The 20,842-nt window shown below is 41.9% G+C and overlaps 2 protein-coding genes across 2 annotated transcripts in view; both read left to right on the top strand.

Annotated features, from left to right (window-relative positions):
• SIAH2 (siah E3 ubiquitin protein ligase 2) overlaps positions 1 to 16,493 on the top strand; it is a 30,515-nt gene extending 14,022 nt beyond the window's left edge. The window contains exon 2 of the mRNA XM_036349448.1: positions 14,969 to 16,493. Within this exon, the coding sequence (XP_036205341.1) occupies positions 14,969 to 15,526 (558 nt within the window). The 3' untranslated portion in view covers positions 15,527 to 16,493. The remainder of the gene's footprint in view (positions 1 to 14,968) is intronic.
• LOC118676107 (protein ZBED8-like) lies at positions 8,299 to 9,009 on the top strand. The gene has a single exon (XM_036349450.1). The coding sequence runs from the start codon at positions 8,299 to 8,301 to the stop codon at positions 8,965 to 8,967; it is 669 nt and encodes a 222-aa protein (XP_036205343.1). The 3' UTR covers positions 8,968 to 9,009.
• Positions 16,494 to 20,842: the final 4,349 nt, after the last annotated feature.

Here is a 20,842-nt window from a genome sequence, read left to right as displayed (position 1 = left end):
GTTAAATGTCCTAAACCAGTCACAGGATTCATGACCTTCACCAAGCACCTGGCTAAGAAGGGTTATTGTGTTTATATACTCATTCCATAAGCAAATATAACACAACTGTGTCTATTAGATAAATAACAGGTGTCTAGTGTTTGACTGTGTTTCTGATGGATCTGGTCCTATCTATATATACCTGGTATAAAAGCCTAAGTGACTGAACAACCAGTCGACCAGTTGCTATTATGTGCACTGACCACCAGGGTGCATATGCTCAATGCAGGAGCTGCCCCCTGGTGGTGAGTGAGCTCCCACAGCCAATCTCCCACAGTCCCTCCCCCTGGCCAGCCAGCCGCCCCCCACCCCCACCCCATAGGCTCCCATCGCCAGCCAAGGGCAAGAGACCCCACCCATGCATGAATTCGTGCACTGGTCCTCTAGTTTGTATATAAAAGGGTTTCTATGCCAAAACCCTGCCTAGATTCATTTAAATACACCCTTCAAACCCATGCTGAGAAAAAGAATTAGTTCTGTTTACTGCTTTCTGGAAAGACTTAAAAATGAGGCACCATGCCCTAACTGGTTTGGCTCAGTGGATAGAGCATCGGCCTGTGGACTAAAGGGTCCTAGGTTTGATTCCAGTCAAGGGCATGTACCTTGGTTGCGGGCACATCCTCAGTAGGGGGTGTGCAGGAGGCAACTGATCGATGTTTCTCTCATCGATGTTTCTAACACTCGGTTCCTCTCTGTAAAAAATCAATAAAATATTTACCAAAAAAAAAATGAGGCACCAGCCCTATCTAGTCTGACTCAGCAGATAGAGCATTGGCCTGCAGACTGAAAGGTCCCGGGTTTGATTCCAGTCAAAGGGCACATGCCTGGGTTGTGGGCTCGATCCCTAGTTGGGGGCATACAGGAGGCAACTGATCAATGATTCTCTCTCATTGTTGATGTTTCTACCACCCTCTCCCTTCCCCTCTGAAATAAAAAATATATATGTAAAAATATATATATATATATATATTTTTTATTATTATTATATTTTTAATGAGGTACCAAGCCACATATTGCCTTTCCTGACAGGACACATTTGCACAAGACTTTTGAGCCATTGTAATGCAAAAAGTTTCTAAAGAGAAATCAGAAATTATATTTCAACATTTGTTTCTCATTCTGCTGGGCCATCCTCCCCCGCCTTGCATTCTTCTTTGCTTTGAGCTTCTGTGTGTGGTTGTGCCTCCCTGCCCCACCCCCAAGAGGTTTACTTAAGCATATTCCCACCTCACCAGCAGCTATTTCCCTGTGGAGAAATCTTGTTTATAGCTGAGAACAAGTCCCAAGACCCACAGGCAGCCCTCTACAAACGAGCCCAGGTGCTTCTTGGGAACAAGAGAGTGCATCCAAGACAAAGGTGTCTGAAGGAAAGCAGGCCTCCTTTGAACCCGCCCCAGTCGGTGGGGCAAGCTCTAGCCAGAGTGGGAAAAGTGAAACCTCTTGAAAGATGCCAGAGAAGGCTGGGCGGGCCTAATTACTGGTTCCTTATTTGTAGGTGTGCTGCCCCTTCCTTAGGGAGAGGCCTTTCGGGGCTCTTTTTCTGCTTTGCAAACCAAAGAAGTTAATTTTAGAACCTGCTTCTAAAAGCAGTGGATCTCTCCACTCTGGTTTTTGCGCTTGTAGATTTGGGTGCTGGGAAATCAAGGCAAATGTAAATTAGTTTCTTTTTCTCATATTCTTTGTTTGACTCCTAAGCACAGGATGAAAGTGACCACAAATGACTACACAGCCTTGAGAGTCAGTCTGTAACACAGGTGGAACCAGCTCTCTGGCCTACCTCCACGCTTTGCAAACAATCAAGACCTACTTCTGTATGGGGCTGGCATACCTGAGCTGTCCTGAGTGGTGCCTGTGGGCGGGGTAGTGACCAGCCTGACCTGCCTACCCGTGTGGGCCCCCCCTCACAGCTCTGATTGTGGCTCCCCAGCCAGGTTTTGTCATTCATTTAAATCATTGCCTCTCAACTGGGGCCATTTTGCCCCCCAGGAGACATTTGGCCATGCCTGGTGACAGTTCTGGTTGTCATAACTGATGGGGGTTGGGGGACAGTTGCTATTGGCATCTAGTGTGCAGAAGCCAGAGATACTGCTAAAACCCCACAAGGCACAGAACAGCCCCGTCACAAAGAAGTATCGGTCTAAAAAGTTGATAGTGCCGCTATAGAAAAAAAACAAAAATAAACTGAGTAATCAATCAAGTCCCTGCTTCTCATTTAGGTTTTATCCCCACTGTTTGCTCCACCATCCTGTGCTGGAACCACTCCATCCACAGTCCCTTTGTCTACTTACCACCTCCTCATCCTGTCCTCACATTTAGAGTTGCCCCTGGTCTTCCTCTGCACTGTTGTCTGTATTTCTGCTGTGTTGAGCTGTTTATTGTTGCAGGGGATGGCCCCTCTCCACAGGAAACATCCCAGGGCAGGATGGGCTCCAGGATAGAACCCTGGGAGCTTATCAGGAAAGCACAGCCCAGGGGCCAGTGCAGTTTGGGTTTGCTTCTCAGAACACCCAGACAGTTTTCCATGCAGTTTCCAGAATTCACAGACCCTGAAGCCCTCCCTCTTATCCCTGGATTCGAGCCCCTAATGTAGGTAGCAATAACACAGTAGTGTTTTCCAGAACGATGCTGAGACTGTTATAAGCGTGAAATGTGACCATGGAGTGTGTGTGTGTGTGTGTGTATGAGTGTTTAAAGTTTTTTTAAAAATTTTTATTTATTGATTGATTTGAGAGAGAGAGGATAAGAGGAGGGGGGGAGGAAAGGAGGAAGAGAGAGAACAACACTGATTTGTTGTTCCATTTATTTATGCATTCATTGGTTGATTATTTTATGTGCCCTAACCAGGCATCAAACCTGAAACCTTAGCGTATAGGGACAACGCTCTAACCAACTGAGCTGTTATAGGCCGCCTCTCATCAACACGATAGAGGTGTTCTTAGGACAACCCCCTGAAATCAGTGGGAGAGGGCTGACCCCAACTTCCATCCTTGTCTTTTCATATAAATGAATTTATACAAGAGATCTTGACTGTGTTATGAAAGGCCAATTTATTAAAGCATGCACCTTTTTTGAAAAAGCAGAGCAAGCAAACATACATCTGGCTTATGGAGCACAGACGGGCTCTCAGCTTATCTAAAGAGCAAGTTGAAGGTGTTATATACCTTCCTGTCAATAGGCTTCAAATTGCTCTGCTGAATATTTTGGTACAGATTAATTCTCAAGGTCCCTTTTTTACTTTGTTGTGGCCTTCCCAGAATTCAGGAAAAGTACCTGGCAACTTTACCTTAAGTCTTGAGATAGCTGGCTTCTCTGTTTGGGGAGTAAAACTGCCTTTTTTTCCTTTCCCCTTCCCCCTCCCTTTCTGCATTCTCTCAAGAGGGAGGGTTTTAACCATCTGCCCTGTGTCCTTGGTTGGGGGAGATCATAGTTTGTTAGTTACAAGCTGGCTGTAAATTGCCCGCACTGTTTGGACTTGTTTTAACTTTCCTGTCTCAGTTTCCCTATTGCTCCTGCCCTGGAATCCTGTAACAGAGCTACCTGGCCAGGGCTCAAGTTTAGATGTTTTCTTTTTAGAATAATTTCTAATCCAAACATCATAAAAGTGGTACTAGGGATCATGAAGACGCCCCTCACCTGTGATGGAAAAGAGAAGGAAGAGTTTAGCATTAAAGTTTAGCTTGTTTAGAAAAAGCATGGAACACTTTAAAAATTCTTAAGATGAACAGAATAAACTGGTGAATGTAATAGAATCAGGGGCATGGAAAGGGAGCGGACTTACATTCTCGGGGGGGGGGGGGAGGAGGGGATATGGGGGGGTGCGGGAAGAGATTGGACAAAAATCTTACAACTATGGACGAGGACAGTGAGGGGGCGAGGGCATGGGAGGGGGTGGGAACCGGGTGGAGGGGAGCTATGGGGGAAAAAGGGAACATCTGTAATAGTCTGAACAATAAAGATTTTTTTTAAAAAAACTTAAGTTAATGGAAGGCAAGATCTTTCTTCATAAGGTCTTTGCACAAATGCTGAGTAAATGCCTTTTCTATTTGCATAATTTGGGGAGGTTCCCTGTTCTCTATATTTGGGTTGAAGGATAGTGTGTGACTTGTAAGGCAAACCAAATAATTCAGAATATAAATATTTCTACTTGAGTTACACAAGAAAAAGTTCTAAAATGACTGCTAGGTGATGAATATTTGCTGCGCATTGAGTGGGTGGATGTGGAGTGGTTTGGGGCTTTTAGTTGAGGAAGATGTACAGATGGCATTTTTCTGTACACTCTGCCAAAGTTCTTCTGGCTCCTGGAATTAGTACTGGGCAGCTATGGTAAACAGCCCATTCTGAAATGCTTTCAGATTCAAATATTTCAACCAGAGAATCTGCCAGGCTCTGGGTTAATTCTTATTATTATTATTGTGCGTATGTGTCTTACACTCTGGGCAGAAATGCCTCACCCATCACTCACAGAACATCAGAAGATTCTCTATTCCTAGCTGCACCCTAGATTTAAAACACAGTTAATAGGATTTGCTTATTAGGGCCTTATATTTGTTAGGAAGACAAAATATTAACATATATGGGTAAGTAAACTTGTTTTTCTCCTCTGATTAAATTTTTTATGCCCATGCTTTTGAGATTAGTCCATGTGAAAAATATGAATAAGCAGTTCCTATGGGCAAAGTAAATAACAGTGAAATTTCTGACAATTTCTATTGAAGATTATCATCATCCACTTTAGGTCTGGGAGGAACGAGCTGCATTTCTTTCTCTAAGCCACCCTCTTTAATAGGGGCATGCAGCCTGGCTTCATTGCTTCTGTATCCTCAGTGACTATAGCTTGGGGTCTTGTATGGAGAAGGTGCTAATGCCTGTTTGTTGCTAATGATAAATTCAGCTGTAAAATTTCAAAGTTGACCTACTTAAAGTTTATAAGGGGTTGAATCCCTAAGGCAGGGTAGGGAGAAGCAAAAACAGCTGTGGGATTTTGTTTTGTTTTTTTAGCAGTTGGACACAGCATCTTGGAAAATGGCCTTGACCCTGCCCTAATTTGGTGTCTTGTTTCAAAAGGGGTTGGAGGAGTCTTACCTGCCACTGCTGCTCGAGAGTGCTGAGACATACTTCTAGCTTCACCCAAAAAGTTGTTCAGGCTTCCTCATCCTTTACAAGACAATTGCATAGTACTCTGGGCAAGTGTCTACTTGTGGGCTGGCTCCATCCGTTAGCTAGGAATGAACATTGTCATTTTTGTGAAGATTGGGAACAAATATCTGATTCCTTTCCATGTGGTCTTTTCCTGTGATAGGTGTGATTTATCCATCAGGAATGTCATCCTGACCTCAAGGGAGAAAAAGGTTTTGTTTGTACCCTATTAAGGCAGTAGTTTAAGGGGTGGACTGACCAAGTCAGAAAACTCCTCTAGGACAACACCCACTCCAGGACCCACTTTAGTCACCTTTCTCCTGGGCCTGTCGAGGACCTGACATACCTGGTCATAGGAGATGTGCAATTGAACTTGAGGAAGTGGTCTCAGGAAAGCTCAGAGGGCTTTGAGAGGAGTGTGGAGCCCTTCTCGTTTTAACCTCCACTGGCTGGAACCAAACCGACCAGCAGTCTCCCAAGTTAGTTAAGCAGCTGTCAGAAGTGATTTCCTCTCACCCAAGAGGTGTGTTCAGAGCCCCTCAGGGGAAAATTTAAAAGATAAAGAAGGTGAGGTATTTTTTTTATCAGGTGAGTGGTCTCTGGCCTTCTTCTGCCCAAGACTGATCACACCAGCAGGCAAAAGCATGGAGCCAAAGGGCAGTCTTCCTCACAGCCTGCCTGCCAGTCACTAGTTTGATCCAGGATGAAGTGGAGACCAAAAAAAGAGAGGAGTAGTATTTTCTAAATTGTTTAGGTGAAAACCAGTCTGGAGATAACATATTCCTTGTCCAACCCTACCCCTAAGCAATTTAAAATTCTTTTAAAAGGTCTTGAAATTCACAGAAAATAAGGTTTCCTAGGACTGCCTCAGCAATTTTGTTGGTGTTTATACTAAGAGTAGTTGAGCTATAAGTTTTTGATGTTAGAGGGGGGTTGGAATGCAGCACATTCCTGCTGCAGGATCTGCCCTGGTTTTGTGCAGGGTAGTACTGACAGTGAATAGGAACTGAGACTTTTACTCAAGTCTTCAACTCATCTCCAGCAAAAATAGTTGAAATAAGACTACAGGTTAAGTAGTAAACCTGAGTGGGTACTCTTAGAGGCTTAAGCCGGTAGAATTTGTTTTTAATCTTCACTGTTGAAAGTATTACATATGTCCCCCGGTTCCTCCAATGGCCTCTCCCATCCTGCCCCCCTTCCTGACCCAAGGCCTTCACCACCCTATTGCCTAATTCCATGGGTTATGCATATACCCATAAGAGTTCATTGGTTGATCTCTTCACCCTCCTCCCCCACCCTCCACTGTCCTCCCTCTTAGGTTTGATAGTCTGTTTGATGCTTCTGTGTCTCTGTATCTATTTTTGTTCATTAGTTTATATTGTTCATTATATTCCACAAATGAGTGAGATCATGTGATTCTTATATTTCTCTGACTGGCTTATTTTGCTTAGCATAATGCTCTCTAGGTCCATCAATGCTGTTGCAAATGGTAAGAGTTCTTTCTTTTGTACAGCTGTGTAGTATTCCATTGTGTAGCTCTAACACTGTTTTTTAATCCACATAGTCTGTTTCCAAATCTTAGCTATTGTAAATTGCACTGCTATGAACATAGGGGTGTATATATTCTTTCTATTTTCTTGGGATATATTCCTAGAAGTGGGATCACTGGGTCAAATGGGAGTTCCTTTTTAATTTTTTGAGGAAACTACATAATGTTTTCCACAGAGGCTACACCAGTCTACATTCCCATCAGCAGTGTACCAGGGTTCTCTTTTCTCCACATCCTTGCCAATATTTGTCGTTTCTTGATTTGTTGATATAGCCATTCTGACAGGTGTGAGGTGGTACTTCATTGTCATTTTTATTTGCATCTCTTGGATGATTAGTGACCTTGGGCATTTTTTCATATGTCTCTTGGGGCTTCCTATATGTCCACTTTGGAAAAGTGTCTATATAGATCCTTTGCCCATTTTTTAATTGGGTTGTTTATCTTTTTTTTGTCAAATTGTATGAGTTCCCTATAAATTTTGGAGATTAACCCCTTATCGGATGTATCATTGGCAAATATGTTCTCCAGTGCAGTGGGCTTTCTTGTTTTTATGTTGATGGTTTCTTTTGCTGTGCAGAAGCTTTTTATTCTGATGTAGTCCCATTTATTTTCTCCTTAGTTTCCATTGTCCTAGGACAGTGGTCGGCAAACCACGGCTTGCGAGCCACATGCGTACGGGCGCGCACATACAGTGCGATTGAAACTTCATGGCCCCTGCGCAGAAGTCGGTTTTTGGCCTGGGTGAATCTATTTTGAAAAAGTGGCGTGTCAGGCCACGCGGCGCAGTGGGGCCGTGGGATACACAGCGCAGTGGAGGCGCGCGTGGTTCATGCACGAGTTGAGTGAGCCAGTCAGTCAGCAGTCTCATTGTGCAGTGGTTAGTGCTAGTCGCGTCCGCAAATCGAGTGCGGGTGACAAAAGTACCTACACGAAGCATAAAGTTACCTGTATTTTTCCAACCAGCTGCAAATCCTACAGGTATTTTTGTCATCAATTTAAGAGTTGTAATTATTTTGTGTTGGTGGCTTTATTATTATAAAATGAAACATTTGTTTAGGTGCCCTGTTTGACATGTCTACAAAGAAGAAGCAAAGAAAAACGGAAGACGAAAACCGTGAATTTAAAGTTGAATGGACTGAGACTTTCGCGTTTATTCAAAACTTAAATGACCTTCCGACCTGTCTTATTTGTCAGGAAAAATTGGCGCATAACAAGAAATCAAATTTGGAGAGACACTTTACAACTAAACACGTGTCATTTAGTACTAAATATCCTGTCGGTGATGCAAGGAAGAAAGCAGTTGAGGAACTTCAGAAGAGTCAAGAAAAATCAAGTTCTGTATTTAATTACTGGATGCAATCTTCCAACAATGTTAATATTGCAAGTTTTGTGGTTAGTCAAGAGATTGCTGAGAGAGGAAAACCATATACAGACAGCGAATACATAAAAAGTTGTTTTATAAATAAATGCATCTGAAGAGCTATTTCAGGATTTTAAGAACAAAGCAGATATTCTAAAAAAAAATTAAAGAGTTACCATTGTCTGCTAAAACAGTGAAAGATAGAACAGTCAAAATGTCTTCGAATATAACCAACCAGCAAGTCGAAGATCTTAAATTGGTTTCAGCTTTATCAATAGCAGTTGACGAGTATTGTGACATAAATGATACAGCGCACGTTTCACTTTTTGTACGATTTATTTCATCTACAGGTCCTAAAGAAGAACTTTTAGGATTATTGCCACTCAAAGGTCAAACACGTGGAGAGGATATAGCAAATGCTGTAATTGAGTGCATTGAAAAACATCATATTCCACTCGATGAAATTGTCTCAGTTTCAACAGACGTGTCAAAAAGTATGACCGGTGTAAGAAACGGGTTTGTTGCTATTTTGAAAGAAAAAATTAATCATGAGATACTTACTTACCATTGCATCATTCATCAAGAAGCCCTTTGTGCACAGACATTTCCAGAAGAAATTTGCAAAGTTATGGAATTGGTGATTAAGATTATCAACTCCATTATAGGTAAAGCTCTTAATCATCGCCAGTTTAAAGAATTTTTAGTTGAAATGGAGAGTGAGTACGCAGATCTCCTGCTGCATAACAAGGCATGTTGGTTATCAAGAGGAAACGTTTTGAAACGTTTCGCTTCCTTATTAAGAGAAATTAAAGCATTTCTCCTTGAGAAGGGTGTTCACTATCCAGAACTAACGAATGATCATGAAAATTTTATTTCATGGTAGACGTTACGGCTCATCTAAATCAGCTTAATCGTAAACTACAGGGGAAAGGAAACACAGTTTTTTCGATGTTAGAAGAAGTTATTTCATTCGAAAACAAAGGATCTCTTTTTGCTCAAGATTTTGAAAGAGAAACTTTGATTCACTTTCCAAGCCTGTTGAAACATTGCCAAGAAAATAATTCTGATATTGACATTTGCTATTTCAAAACAACACTTTTAAATATAAGGGAAGCTTTTCTCAACAGGTTTCAGGAATTCAGAAACAGCAAAGTGACTAGTCTTTGTTAAAAACCTCTCAATGCTACTGTAACAGAATTAAATTTTTGTCCCTTTAATATTGACATTGGCAACTTTGAAATGCAATTGCTGGATTTAAAAAAACAAAGAACTATGGAGCTCGAAACTTGAACATCTTTGTGCTGATATAGAAATATTGGAAAAAATGTGAACTTAGTTCACAGCACAAGTGGTCGGCTTTGAAAGACCTGGAGAAGGAAGGTATGTTGATTTTTAACACCTGGAATAATATTCCTGACTCATATAATCAACTGAAAAAACTAGCGTTTGCTGTTCTTTCCTTATTCAGGTCTACATATTTATGCGAACAATCATTTTCAAGCATGAACCTTATCAAGAGTAAATTGAGAAGTCGTCTTATTGATGAGAACCTGGAATCATGCCTAAAATTAAAAACAACAACATACAAACCTGACTTACCCAAACTTTCCAAGGAGATGCAAGGCCATTGTTCACATTAGTGTTTGTCAGTCACTGTCATGATTTAATTTTATGGATATTGTAAGGTAAATTGTAAGGAATTTAATCTTACCAATAAATAATATCGTTATTAAGTATGATATCAAGTTTTATTCAACGTACCTATAGCTTAACTAAGACTTAAAACTTTAAGTAAAGCTTATTAAGTTAATTTTAGGGAACACTGTGGAGTGAAAGAAGATGTAGTGTCGAGGATTGAGAAAAGTATGTTGAGTTGGTTTGGACATATAGAGAGGATGAACGAAAGGAGATAGAGGAAACAAGTATACAAGACGAGTGTGGATGGGAGAGGTGGAAGGGGTCGACCTCAGCGAACGTATCTTAATCAGATTGAGGACATTTTTAGCAAAGGCCATCTTAGGAGTACCCTAATTAAGTTAATAACAATGTACCTACCTATATAGTTTAAGTTTAAAAAATTTGGCTCTCAAAAGAACTTTCAATCGTTGTACTGTTGATATTTGGCTCTGTTGACTAATGAGTTTGCCGACCACTGTCCTAGGAGATGTATCCGTAAACATATTACTCCGAGAGATTTTGCTGCCAATGGTTTCTTCTAGGATTTTTATGGTTTCATGTCTTACATTTACGCCTTTTATCCACTTTGAATTTATTTTTGTGTATGGTGTAAGTTGGTGGTCTGGTTTCATTTTTTTGCATGTAACTGTCCAATTTTCCCAACACCATTTATTGAAAAGACTGTCTCTGCTCCAATGTATGCTCTTGTGTGCTTTGTCATATATTAATTGAGCATAATGGCTTGGGTCGATTTCTGGGTTCTCTGTTCTATTCCATTGGTCTATATGGCTGTTCTTGTGCCAGTACCCGGCAGTTTTGAGTACAATGGCTTTGTAATATCGCTTGATATCTGGTATTGTGATCCCTCCAACTTTGTTTTTCTCAAGATTGCTGCAGCTATTTGGGGTCTTTTTTGATTCCATATAAATTTTTAGAGTACTTGTTCTAGGTCTGTGAAATATGCTGTTAGTATTTTAATAGGGATTGCATTGAATCTATAGATTGCTTTGGGTAGTATGACCATTATAATGATGTTGATTCTACCAATCCATAAACATGGTATATTCTTCCACTTTTGTGTATATCTTCCTCTATCTCTTTTTTCAACATCCTGTAGTTTTCAAAGTACAGGTCTTTTACCTCCTTGGTTAAGTTTATTCCTAAGTATCTTAATTTTTTTGTTGCAATGGTAAATGGGATTATTTTTTTAGTTTCTCTTTCTGAGAGTTCATAATTGGTGTATAAAAATGACATGGATTTCTGGGTGTTAATTTTATATACTGCTACATTGCCAAATTCATTTGCTAAATTGAGTGGTTTTTTGATGGAGTCTTTTGGGTTTTCTTTGTAAATATAATGTCGTCTGCAAATAATGACAGTTTTAGTTCTTTTTTTCCTATTTGGATGCCTTTTATTTCTTCTTCTTGTCTGATCACTATGGCTAGCACTTCCAGTCCTATGCTGAACAGGAGTGGTGAGAGTGGGCATTCCTGTCTTGTTTTGTTTATAGGGGAAATGGTTTTAGTTTTTGCCCATTGAGTATGATGTTGGGTTTAGGTATGTCCTATAAGGCCTTTCTGATGTTGAAGTATGATCCCACTATTCCCACTTTGCCCAGAGTTTTTATCAAGTAAGGGTATTGGATTTTGTCAAATGCTTTTTCTGCAACAATTGATATGATCATGTGGTTTTTGTCTTGCTATCCGTTAATGTGCTATATCACATTTATTGATTTGAGGATATGTACCAGCCTTGCATTCCCTGAATAAATCCCACTTGGTTATGGTGTATGATCTTTTTAATCTATTGCTGGATCTGATTTGCTAGTAATTTGTTGTGGATTTTAGCATCTATGTTCATCAGAAATATTGGTCTGTAATTCTCTTTCTTTGTAGTGTCTTTTTCTGGTTTTGGGGTTAGGGTAATGCTGGCCTCAGAGAAAGAGCTTGGAAGTGTTCCTTCCTCTTGAATTTTTTAGAATAGTTTGAGGAGGATAGGTGTTAGTTCTTCCATGATTGTTTGGTAAACTCGCCTGTGAAGCCATCCAGACCAGGGCTTTTGTTTGCTGGGAGTTTTATTATTATCATTATTATTATTATTATCATTATTACTGCTTCAATTTCATCAGTAGTTATTGGTCTATTCAGGTTTTCTGATTCTTCCTGATTGAGTTTCAGAATATTGTATTTTTCTGAGACTATGTTTGTTTGGTCAATCAAGGTTGTGCAGTTTGTTGGAATAGACTTGTGCCAACTCTATTTTTTATGATCCTTTGTATCTCTGTGGGGTCAGTTGTTTCTTCACCTCTTTCATTTCTGATTTTGTTTATTTGGGTTCTCTCTCTTTGTTTCTTGGTGAGTTTGGCTAGAGGTTCATCAGTCTTGTTTATCCTTTCAAAGAACCAGCTCTTGGTTTTATTGATCTTTTGTATTGTACTTTTGGTCTCTATGTCATTTATTTCCACTCTGATCTTTATTATTTCCTTTCTTCTACTCACTCTGGGCTTTTCTTGTTCTCTTTCTAATTCTTTGAGTTGTAGGGTTAGATAAAGTATTACAAGTTTTTCTTGTTGTTTCTGTTGTTGTTGTTGTTTAAGGTAAGCCTGTAGTGCTATGAACTTCCATCTCAAGATTGCTTTCACTGTGTCCCATAGATTTTGGATTGTTGTTTTCATTGTTATTTGTTTCTGAGATGTTTTTTATTTCTTCTTTTATCTCTTTGGTAACCCATTCGTTGTTTAATAGCATGCTATTTAGCCTCCATGTGTTTGATTGTTATTGAGTGTTTTTATTGTAGTTGATTTCCAATTTGATGACATTGTGATCTGAGAAGATACTTGATATGATTTCAATCTCCTTGAATTTATAGAGACTTTTTTGTGTACTAACATGTGGTCTGTCTTTGAAAATGTCCCACGTGCACTTGAGAAGAATGTATATTCCGTAACCTTGGGGTGAAATGTTCTGAAGGTGTCAATAGTCCTATCTGATCTAGTGAGTCATTTGGGATATCTGTTTCCTTGTTGACCTTTTGTCTAGAAGATTTATCATGATGTCAATGGAGTATTAAAATCCCCTACTATGATTATATTGCTGTTGATCTTTCCCTTGATATCTTCCAGAAGTTTTTATTTTTATGTATTTGGATGCTCCTGTATTAGGTGCATATATGTTTACCAGAGTTATATCCTTTAGTTGTATCGATCCCTTTAGTATTATGAAGTGGCCTTCATTATCTCTTGTTATTACCTTCACTCTGAGGTCTATTTTGTCAGATATAAGTATTGCTATCCCAGCTTTTTTATTTTTCATTTTTATTTGCCTGAAGATTTTTTTTTTCATCCTTTCACTTTCAGTCTGTGTGTGTATTTGTTCTGAGATAGGTCTCTTGTAGACAGCATACATATGGGTCATGTTTTCTTAACCATTTGGCTACCCTGTGTCTTTTTATTGAAGCATTTAATCTATTTATGTTTAAGGTTATTATTGATAGGTACTTGTTTTTATTCTTTATGCCTGTGTTCCTCCTGACTTCCCCTTCAATTTTGAATGATAGCCTTGCTTCATCCCATTCCCTTCTGGCCTGATGAGTTTCTGTTAAGAAACCAGGTAATAGTCTAATAGGAGATCTCTTGTAGGTAACTTTCTATCTCTCTCTTGCAGCCTTTAAGATTCTTTTCTTTTTTTTTTTTTTTTTTTTTTTGTCTTTTATGTTTGCCAATTTAATTATGTTGTGTTTTGGTGTCAGTCTTTTTTGGTTCGTCTTGACTGGGACTCTGTGAGCTTCTTGGACTTGCATGACTTTTTTCTTCCCTGAGTCAGGGAAGTTTTCTGTCATTATTTCTTTAGGTTTTCTATTCCTTGCTCAGCTTCCTCTCCTTCTGGCACCTCAATTATGTGGATGTTGTTTTGTTTCATGTTGTCCCACAGCTCCCTTAGGCTCTCCTCTTGCTTTTTAACTTTTTCACCCCTGGTTGGTGCTCTGCGTGGGTGTTTTTTTCTACCTTGTCTTCAAACTCTCCTATTCGGACCTCAGCTTCTTCAAGTTTACTGTGAAACCTTCCATGGTTTTCTTTATTGCAGCTATGTCATTCTTCATTTCCTCTTGATTCTTATTCATGTTGGTGAAAATCTCATTCAGCTCCTTATAATTCTCATTTAGTTGCGTGTATTTGTCATCCAGACGATTGAGCATCCTTAATACCATTATTCTGAATTCTCTCTCTGACAAATTATTTGCCTCCATTTAATTTAGTTCTTTTTCTGGTGATTCTTTTCCTTTGGGGATTGTTCTTTGTCTCCCCATTTTTGCTGTCTCATTGTATTTGTTTCTATGTCTTAGATGAAACTGCTATGCCACCCATACTTTTGAGGGGTGGTCCTATGTAGTAGGTGTTTTGTGGAACCCAGTGGTGCATTTTCTTAGATCTCCTGAGTTGGGTGTTCTAGGAAAGCCCCCTACTTGAGTTATTTGGTGTAGTTGGATCTTGAATGTTATTGTCCCATTCATGGGTGGAGTTTCCTCACAGATTGTCTGACTATGTACCTCACACCCAACCTCGTCATGCAAGCTGTTGTGCATGTGCTCAGGGTCATGATGTGGGACTCACTTTGTGGTCCTGGAGCCCACTGCCAGAGTGGCACAACACACTTCAGAGTCCTGTAGCTCATGGGAGGTGTAGCATGACACACATAGGGTCCCGGAGTCCATGGCCAGGGAGGCAGGGGTCCCGATGTCTGTGGCTGAGGTGGCGCAACTTTGGCTGGGTTGGGGCTCACTCGGCAGGCAACTCACTGCGGGGGTCCCGGAGACAGCGGCCAGGGTGGCATGATTCTAGCTGGGGTGGCATGCACTCTCTGCAGGGTCCAAGGTGGTATCCAAAGCAGTCTGGGTGTTAGTATGGCTGCACCCCTAGGTTTGGCTGCTCTCCCCTTCATAACGGTGTGGTTTCTGTGCCAGAGCCTTGCAGTTGGGGGAGTGCCTGTGGCTATAGCAGGGGCTCCCCGTCCAGGAGCCTTATCCGCCAGCCCCCAAGACTCCTGCCAGATCTAACTGTCCCTTCACTCACACACACACCACACATGTCCCCACATTCCCCACTCACTCTCTCCCTCCCTCTCGTCCTGCCGGCTGCCATGTGTTTTTTTCCACCCCAGTAGAACTTTTGAAAAGCCCATGGCTCACTGTATTTCTTTCTGTCCTCACAGTATGCCACCACAGGCTGCTCCCTGACCCTTCACCACACAGAGAAGCCAGAGCACGAAGACATCTGTGAATACCGGCCCTACTCCTGCCCCTGTCCTGGTGCTTCCTGCAAGTGGCAGGGGTCCCTGGAGGCGGTGATGTCCCATCTCATGCACGCCCACAAGAGCATTACCACCCTTCAGGGAGAAGACATTGTCTTTCTAGCTACAGACATTAACCTGCCGGGGGCTGTCGACTGGGTGATGATGCAGTCGTGTTTTGGCCATCACTTCATGCTGGTGCTAGAGAAACAAGAGAAGTACGAAGGCCACCAGCAGTTCTTTGCCATCGTGCTGCTCATCGGCACTCGCAAGCAGGCCGAGAACTTTGCCTACAGACTGGAGCTGAATGGGAACCGGCGGAGGCTGACCTGGGAGGCCACACCCCGATCCATTCATGACGGCGTGGCTGCGGCCATCATGAACAGCGATTGCCTAGTTTTTGACACAGCCATAGCACATCTTTTTGCAGATAATGGGAACCTTGGAATCAATGTGACTATTTCAACATGTTGTCCATGATGCAGCGAAATTATTTGGGCATAGTGCTCTATGGTTAATAAAGGATTTTATGGATGTTTTATTCACTATGTCTTCACAAGTCAAGGTCCCCAGTTACCTTGTGTTCTGTTTGAACATCAGCCCAATGGAGTTCATTAAACTGGGGTGAATGCTTTTGGCCTGTTGGTTCTATAACTTGATTATTAAATTTTACTTCCTGAATAGCCCTTGACCGGTTGCTCAGGGCTCCTGCAGACAGACCAGTAGGTTAAGAACTGGAGGCTTCTTCCTGCCCCCTCCCTAAGTGGTCCCTCCAAATTGACAAAGCACAGTGACTGTCAGAAGATTGCTTTCATCTTGTGTTTAGGGGTAGGAGTTGGTTTAGTGCATTTTAAACAGTGTTCCTGTTTCTCAAACTGGAAGGCTAATCAGTATGCATAGTTACCTGGAGTACTCCTGTTAGACATGCAGATTTGAGAGCCTATGAATTTAACAATCCCATCAGGTGATACTTATCAACAGTGAAGTTTGAGAATTACTGGGTTAAGTTGTGGGGAAAGGGTCCAGATTTTAAAGGTGCTTTACAGTTGCCCTCAACTGATACCATTTGTCTTTCTACTATCTCATCCCCCAAAGCCCATCCCTCAAATTAAAACTAGAACTACAGGTCCCCAGGAACACATTCCCAAGACTTGGTCTTTCTCTTGTGTTTGGGGTGGATTACCTAGAAAAGTGAGTCCTATGTCCACTGATAGTCGTCACGTAATTAGATTTTGCTCATCACCAGTACAGGAGAGCTGTTTACATGAGGCTTCCCTTGGAGGCCCTCCTTGATCATAAATGGTGGGAAAGACTAGGTCAATAGAGTGGGGAAAGCTTTATAACCAATGTTATATGCTTGCTACTTAAAGGTATGTGTTGGGGTTTTTTTGTTTTGTTTTTTGCCACATTCACTTTAGTTTTTTAATAAATATTTTTCAAAACTGAATGTTGTACTTCATTTTCCAAATTGAATAACGGGCATTTATTGTGTGCCTCCTGTGAGTGGGGCAGTGAGGCTGCACCATCACCTGGGCCTGGAGCTCTCACCGTCTCCACAGGAGGAAACAGCCATTTGCCCAAGATCATAGCTTGAGTCAGTGGCCACATTAGGGTCCAAACTCACTTCCTTGAACATGGACTGTTGGTGGTGTTACAGGACTCCTCTGTGGAGCTGTTATTTGTCAGTGCCAGTGCTTGTGGAAAAAAGAGTATTATTTCTCATGCTTTACAGAATCAGAAGGAGTAGGCATAGCTAGAGCTGATGTACTGGGCTGGGTTTGAGCTAGGGTGACCCACTCCCTCAATCCCAACCCTAAACTCTTAAAAGAATTCATAATATTAGCCCTGAGTGCTCCATGAGGATTGAAGACTGCTCCAATGGCATTAGAGTAGTATCAGGTGGGAGTGGTGGCTTTAGAGTTGTTCTTTTTTTTAGGTGAGATCCAGAGTTGAGTTTTCAACCAGGGTAGAGTTCTGGCAGTTAAGGAATTGCCAAAGTGACTTATCTTTCAGGATAGTCTTCAAGTACAAGTGAAAAACAGTGCCCTGAACCAGAAAGGGTGCTTAGAATATGTTTGGGAAATAATAGCTCTTGTCACCAAGTCAGTCACATTTCAAGCCAATATCTGGAAGGATCTGTGGAGGTGAGACTAGGATCCAGAAGCAGGTGGATTTTGACCCTTGGGAGCAAAGCTGATCCAGGTCTTGCTGTCCAGTGCAGGCATGGCACCCAGGCACTGTGTTTTGTGCATAAACTAGCCGAGTTCATCATCATCATGTTTGGATCTAACCACTCTTATTATATATGATGGAAGAAATCAAGACTGGATTAGTCAATAAGTACCAAAGGGTAAAGCTATAATCAAAAGTGGAATCAAGTTATCCCAAAGCATAAAATGTTAGATCCTTAGCCCACCGAGGTGAAGTCATGGATCAGCAGCCATACAGTGTACTGGTGGCAGCACTGAGTCAAAAATTCAGACTTTCTGACTCCAAATTCAAACATGGTTCTTATGTAACAAATGAAAATAAATTTTTAGGCAACAAAACTCTGAACTTTTACTTCCAGGGTTATTTAGCCCCCTTAAATCTCTGTCACTGGAAATCTGTAAACTGAACTTTTACTCTGACTTTTTTTGAAACTAGGCATTTTCTGTCAGAAAAAAACCAACCTGATTTAGGAGGAAGTGAAAACAGCAAAATAGATTATGTAAATTAAATGTCTCTTTATATAGTTCCAATTTCAAATGCAGTTTAAAGCACAGCAATAAGAAGAGATGGGAGATATCTGTAATACTATCAACAATAAAATAATAAATAATAAAATAAAGCATAGCAATAGACACTTGTCAAACTCATCACATTACATTTTCTTAAAACAAATTTTTTTTATTCCTGCCCCAGTTCTACTAAAGGGGAATATAAGACAGTTTGGGGAGGCTAGCAATCTGAATCTGTGCCAGAACCAGTATTCTGCTGCACATTCTTGCTAGTATAATTGAGCCCCAACCCTCTTATCTGTAATGCGTGTACAGAGGCCATAAACCATGAACTATACACAAACCCCGGAGGGGGTTATTAGCTCTGGCGCCAGGCCAGGCCTTTGGGTGTAATCTCACTTCCCCCATTCCAACCCACTAGGGGGGGTGGGGGAGGGGGCCTGCAAGGCCTGTGAAAGGTCTGGAAGCTTGATTCATATTTGGGGGACAAAGGTACTAAAAAGTATAAAAGGAAAGCTTCATCCATATTCTGTCACTCAGTCTTTGGAGATCTAACTCCCCTTAGCCACCATACTAGTACATCCGCAAATAAGGGGTTGCTTCTGGAATCTTTGCGTATTCATTGTGTATTTTCCAGTCACCTGGTAAATTCTGTAACACTACATTCTAATTTGATAGAAATTTGGCTGATCGAGCACACCGGTAGATTCAGTTTGTGCCTTACGATGCCTGAGCCATTCAAAGGAAAAAATTACTCAAAATACCTTGAAAAAAATAGTCATTAATTCTGGGTGACAGGAACCTGTGTATCTACACTAATAAAAGAGAAACATACAAATTAGACATCACTCCATCACTCGGCCACTCCGCTACACCCACCAGCCAATCAGCGACTATGCAAATTAACCCAACAAGGATGGCAGTTAATTTGCATATGCAGGCTCGGAGCAAAGACTGAAGACGACTGAAGATGGCGACAGCCACGGAGCTGGAGTGAGCAGGAGGCTTGGGTTGCTCCCGGCAATGGAGGAAGCCAAGCTTCCCGTGGGCCCTGGACTCTGCTCAAGGAGTGGCTGGGGGCCTGGGTCGCCAGGGACAACCCAGGCTTCCAGTCCACCCTGGGCTCCGCTAGAGGAGCTGGAGAAAAAAAAAGGAGCATCTGGGAGCAGCTGGAGGGGAGAAGCCAAGCCTCGCTGCTGTGGGCAGACCAAAGGCCTGGGTCCCAGGTGCCGGAGGAAAACCAGTGCTGGCAGCCAGGGGACGGAAGGCTTATTGCACAAATCTTCATGCAACGGGCCACTAGTATATTATATTAGTATTTGCATGGTTCTCTATTTTTAAAAAGTCTTTAAAAACAACCAACTTTGAGATCAGGGTTCCCAACCTTTCTGTGAAGAGGAACTAGCCTTGGTTTCTCTGAATCCTTATAATTTAAGGGAGTAAGTGAACTGTCCCATGTAAATTATGGGAAACCAGGGGAGAGGTCTCTGAGGCATCACTGTCTGGAACTCTAATAAGTAGAACCTAAAACTACCAACAGATTCAAACCAATGGCTCAGTCTGTCTCAGCAGCAGAATCATGCAAATTCCTCACAATATCACCCCCACAGAAATTGTCCTTGTACCTAACTGCAGTTCTGGGGACTTGCCAAGTGTGACCTTAAGTTTATCAGCTGACCACTCTGGTTTCAAGTTTCCTAACTGACAACATTTGAAGGTTTATTTTCTATATATATATATTTTTTACTATAGTACTAATATCTGTAAGACAGTTGAGATATTTAAAAAGTTCAGTTATGGCCTGGCCAGCGTGGCTCAGTGGTTGACCATCGACCTGTGAACCAGGAGGTCACAGTTCAATTCCTGGTCAGGGCACAGGCCCAGGTTGCAGGCTTGATCCCCAGTGTGGGGCGTGCAGGAGTCAGACAACCCAAATGATTCTCTCTCATCATTGATGTTTCTCTCTCTCTTTCTCCCTCTCTTCTCCTCTCTGAAATTAATAAAAAATAAATACTGTTTTTTAAGTTTATGTATGTAAATCCTTCCTTGTATGAGGTGGTTCTGGGATAATTGTGACCTAGTATGTGTGAGTGTGTCAGCAGGTGAGTCCAGCTCTCCAGTTGCCTCTCAGCTTCCCATGGTTAGAGTTAAGGATGGTGCCTGGGCATAGAGACAGTTTTGTTTTGTAGTTCTGGCTTGAGAAAACTGTGGCCTTGACCCTTCCTGACTCAATCTTTACTTGAAGTAAGGTTATAATTTCATTGACCTGTGCTGGCCGGGAAGAAAGGGAGTCAAGAGTTCTTAAAGGGCCAGCCTGAGTGCCTCAGTTGGTTGAGCTTCGTCCTGTGCACAGAAACATTGCTGGTTTGATTCCCCATTAGGGCACATACCTGGGTTTCAGGTTTGAGCCCAGGTCAGGACATGTACAGAAGGAAACTGATCAATGTTTCTCTCTCACACTGATGTTTCTCTCTCTCTCTCTCTCTCTCTCTTTCTCTCTCTCTCTCCCTTCCTCTCTCAAAGCATGTCCTTAGGTGAAGATTTAAAAAGAATAGGAAACCTAGGTTCGTCTATCAGTTTGTCCACCCACAGCATGAGCACCCTGTGCATCTATAGCACTTCAGTCACCAGGTCCCTAGTGACTGAAATCACAGCAGCGCAAGGTGACCTGCATCCTGGCTGGGAAGTACATCCAGTACCAATTAGTGGACATCTCCCAATGGCCCATGGGATGATATGGGAGCCTTGGACAACCCAAGGCCACCCCACCTGGGATTGTCAATGGGGATCAGTACTGTGGGGAATAGATGCCCTTAGGGGAGGCTGTGGAACAAAGTATGCTGTGGGAGTTCCTGAAAGGCCTGAGCCAAGCCCACCCAGACAACGGCACTCTATCATATTTCCCCAGCCCCCAGTCTTGTGGGCCACGAAGGACCTGTGACCTGCTCCCTGTTATTCCCAACCTTCAGACCTTGGAGCCCCAACTGGAAACTCAAGCCTCTCCTCCTCCTTCCTCTAACTGTAGACCCTCTCCTCATTCAGAGGCAACATTCCTTACTTAGTAGTCTCAGAAACT

The sequence above is a fragment of the Myotis myotis genome, unplaced genomic scaffold (genome assembly GCF_014108235.1).
Source record: "Myotis myotis isolate mMyoMyo1 unplaced genomic scaffold, mMyoMyo1.p scaffold_m19_p_2, whole genome shotgun sequence".
In the NCBI taxonomy this organism is placed as follows: Eukaryota; Metazoa; Chordata; class Mammalia; order Chiroptera; family Vespertilionidae; genus Myotis; species Myotis myotis.
This window is presented reverse-complemented; position numbering and strand designations above follow the sequence as displayed.

What these genes read in the sequence shown, in the direction of transcription:
- LOC118676107 (XM_036349450.1), top strand. Translation starts at nt 8,299, where the DNA reads ATGTCTTCGAATATAACCAACCAGCAAGTCGAAGATCTTAAATTGGTT.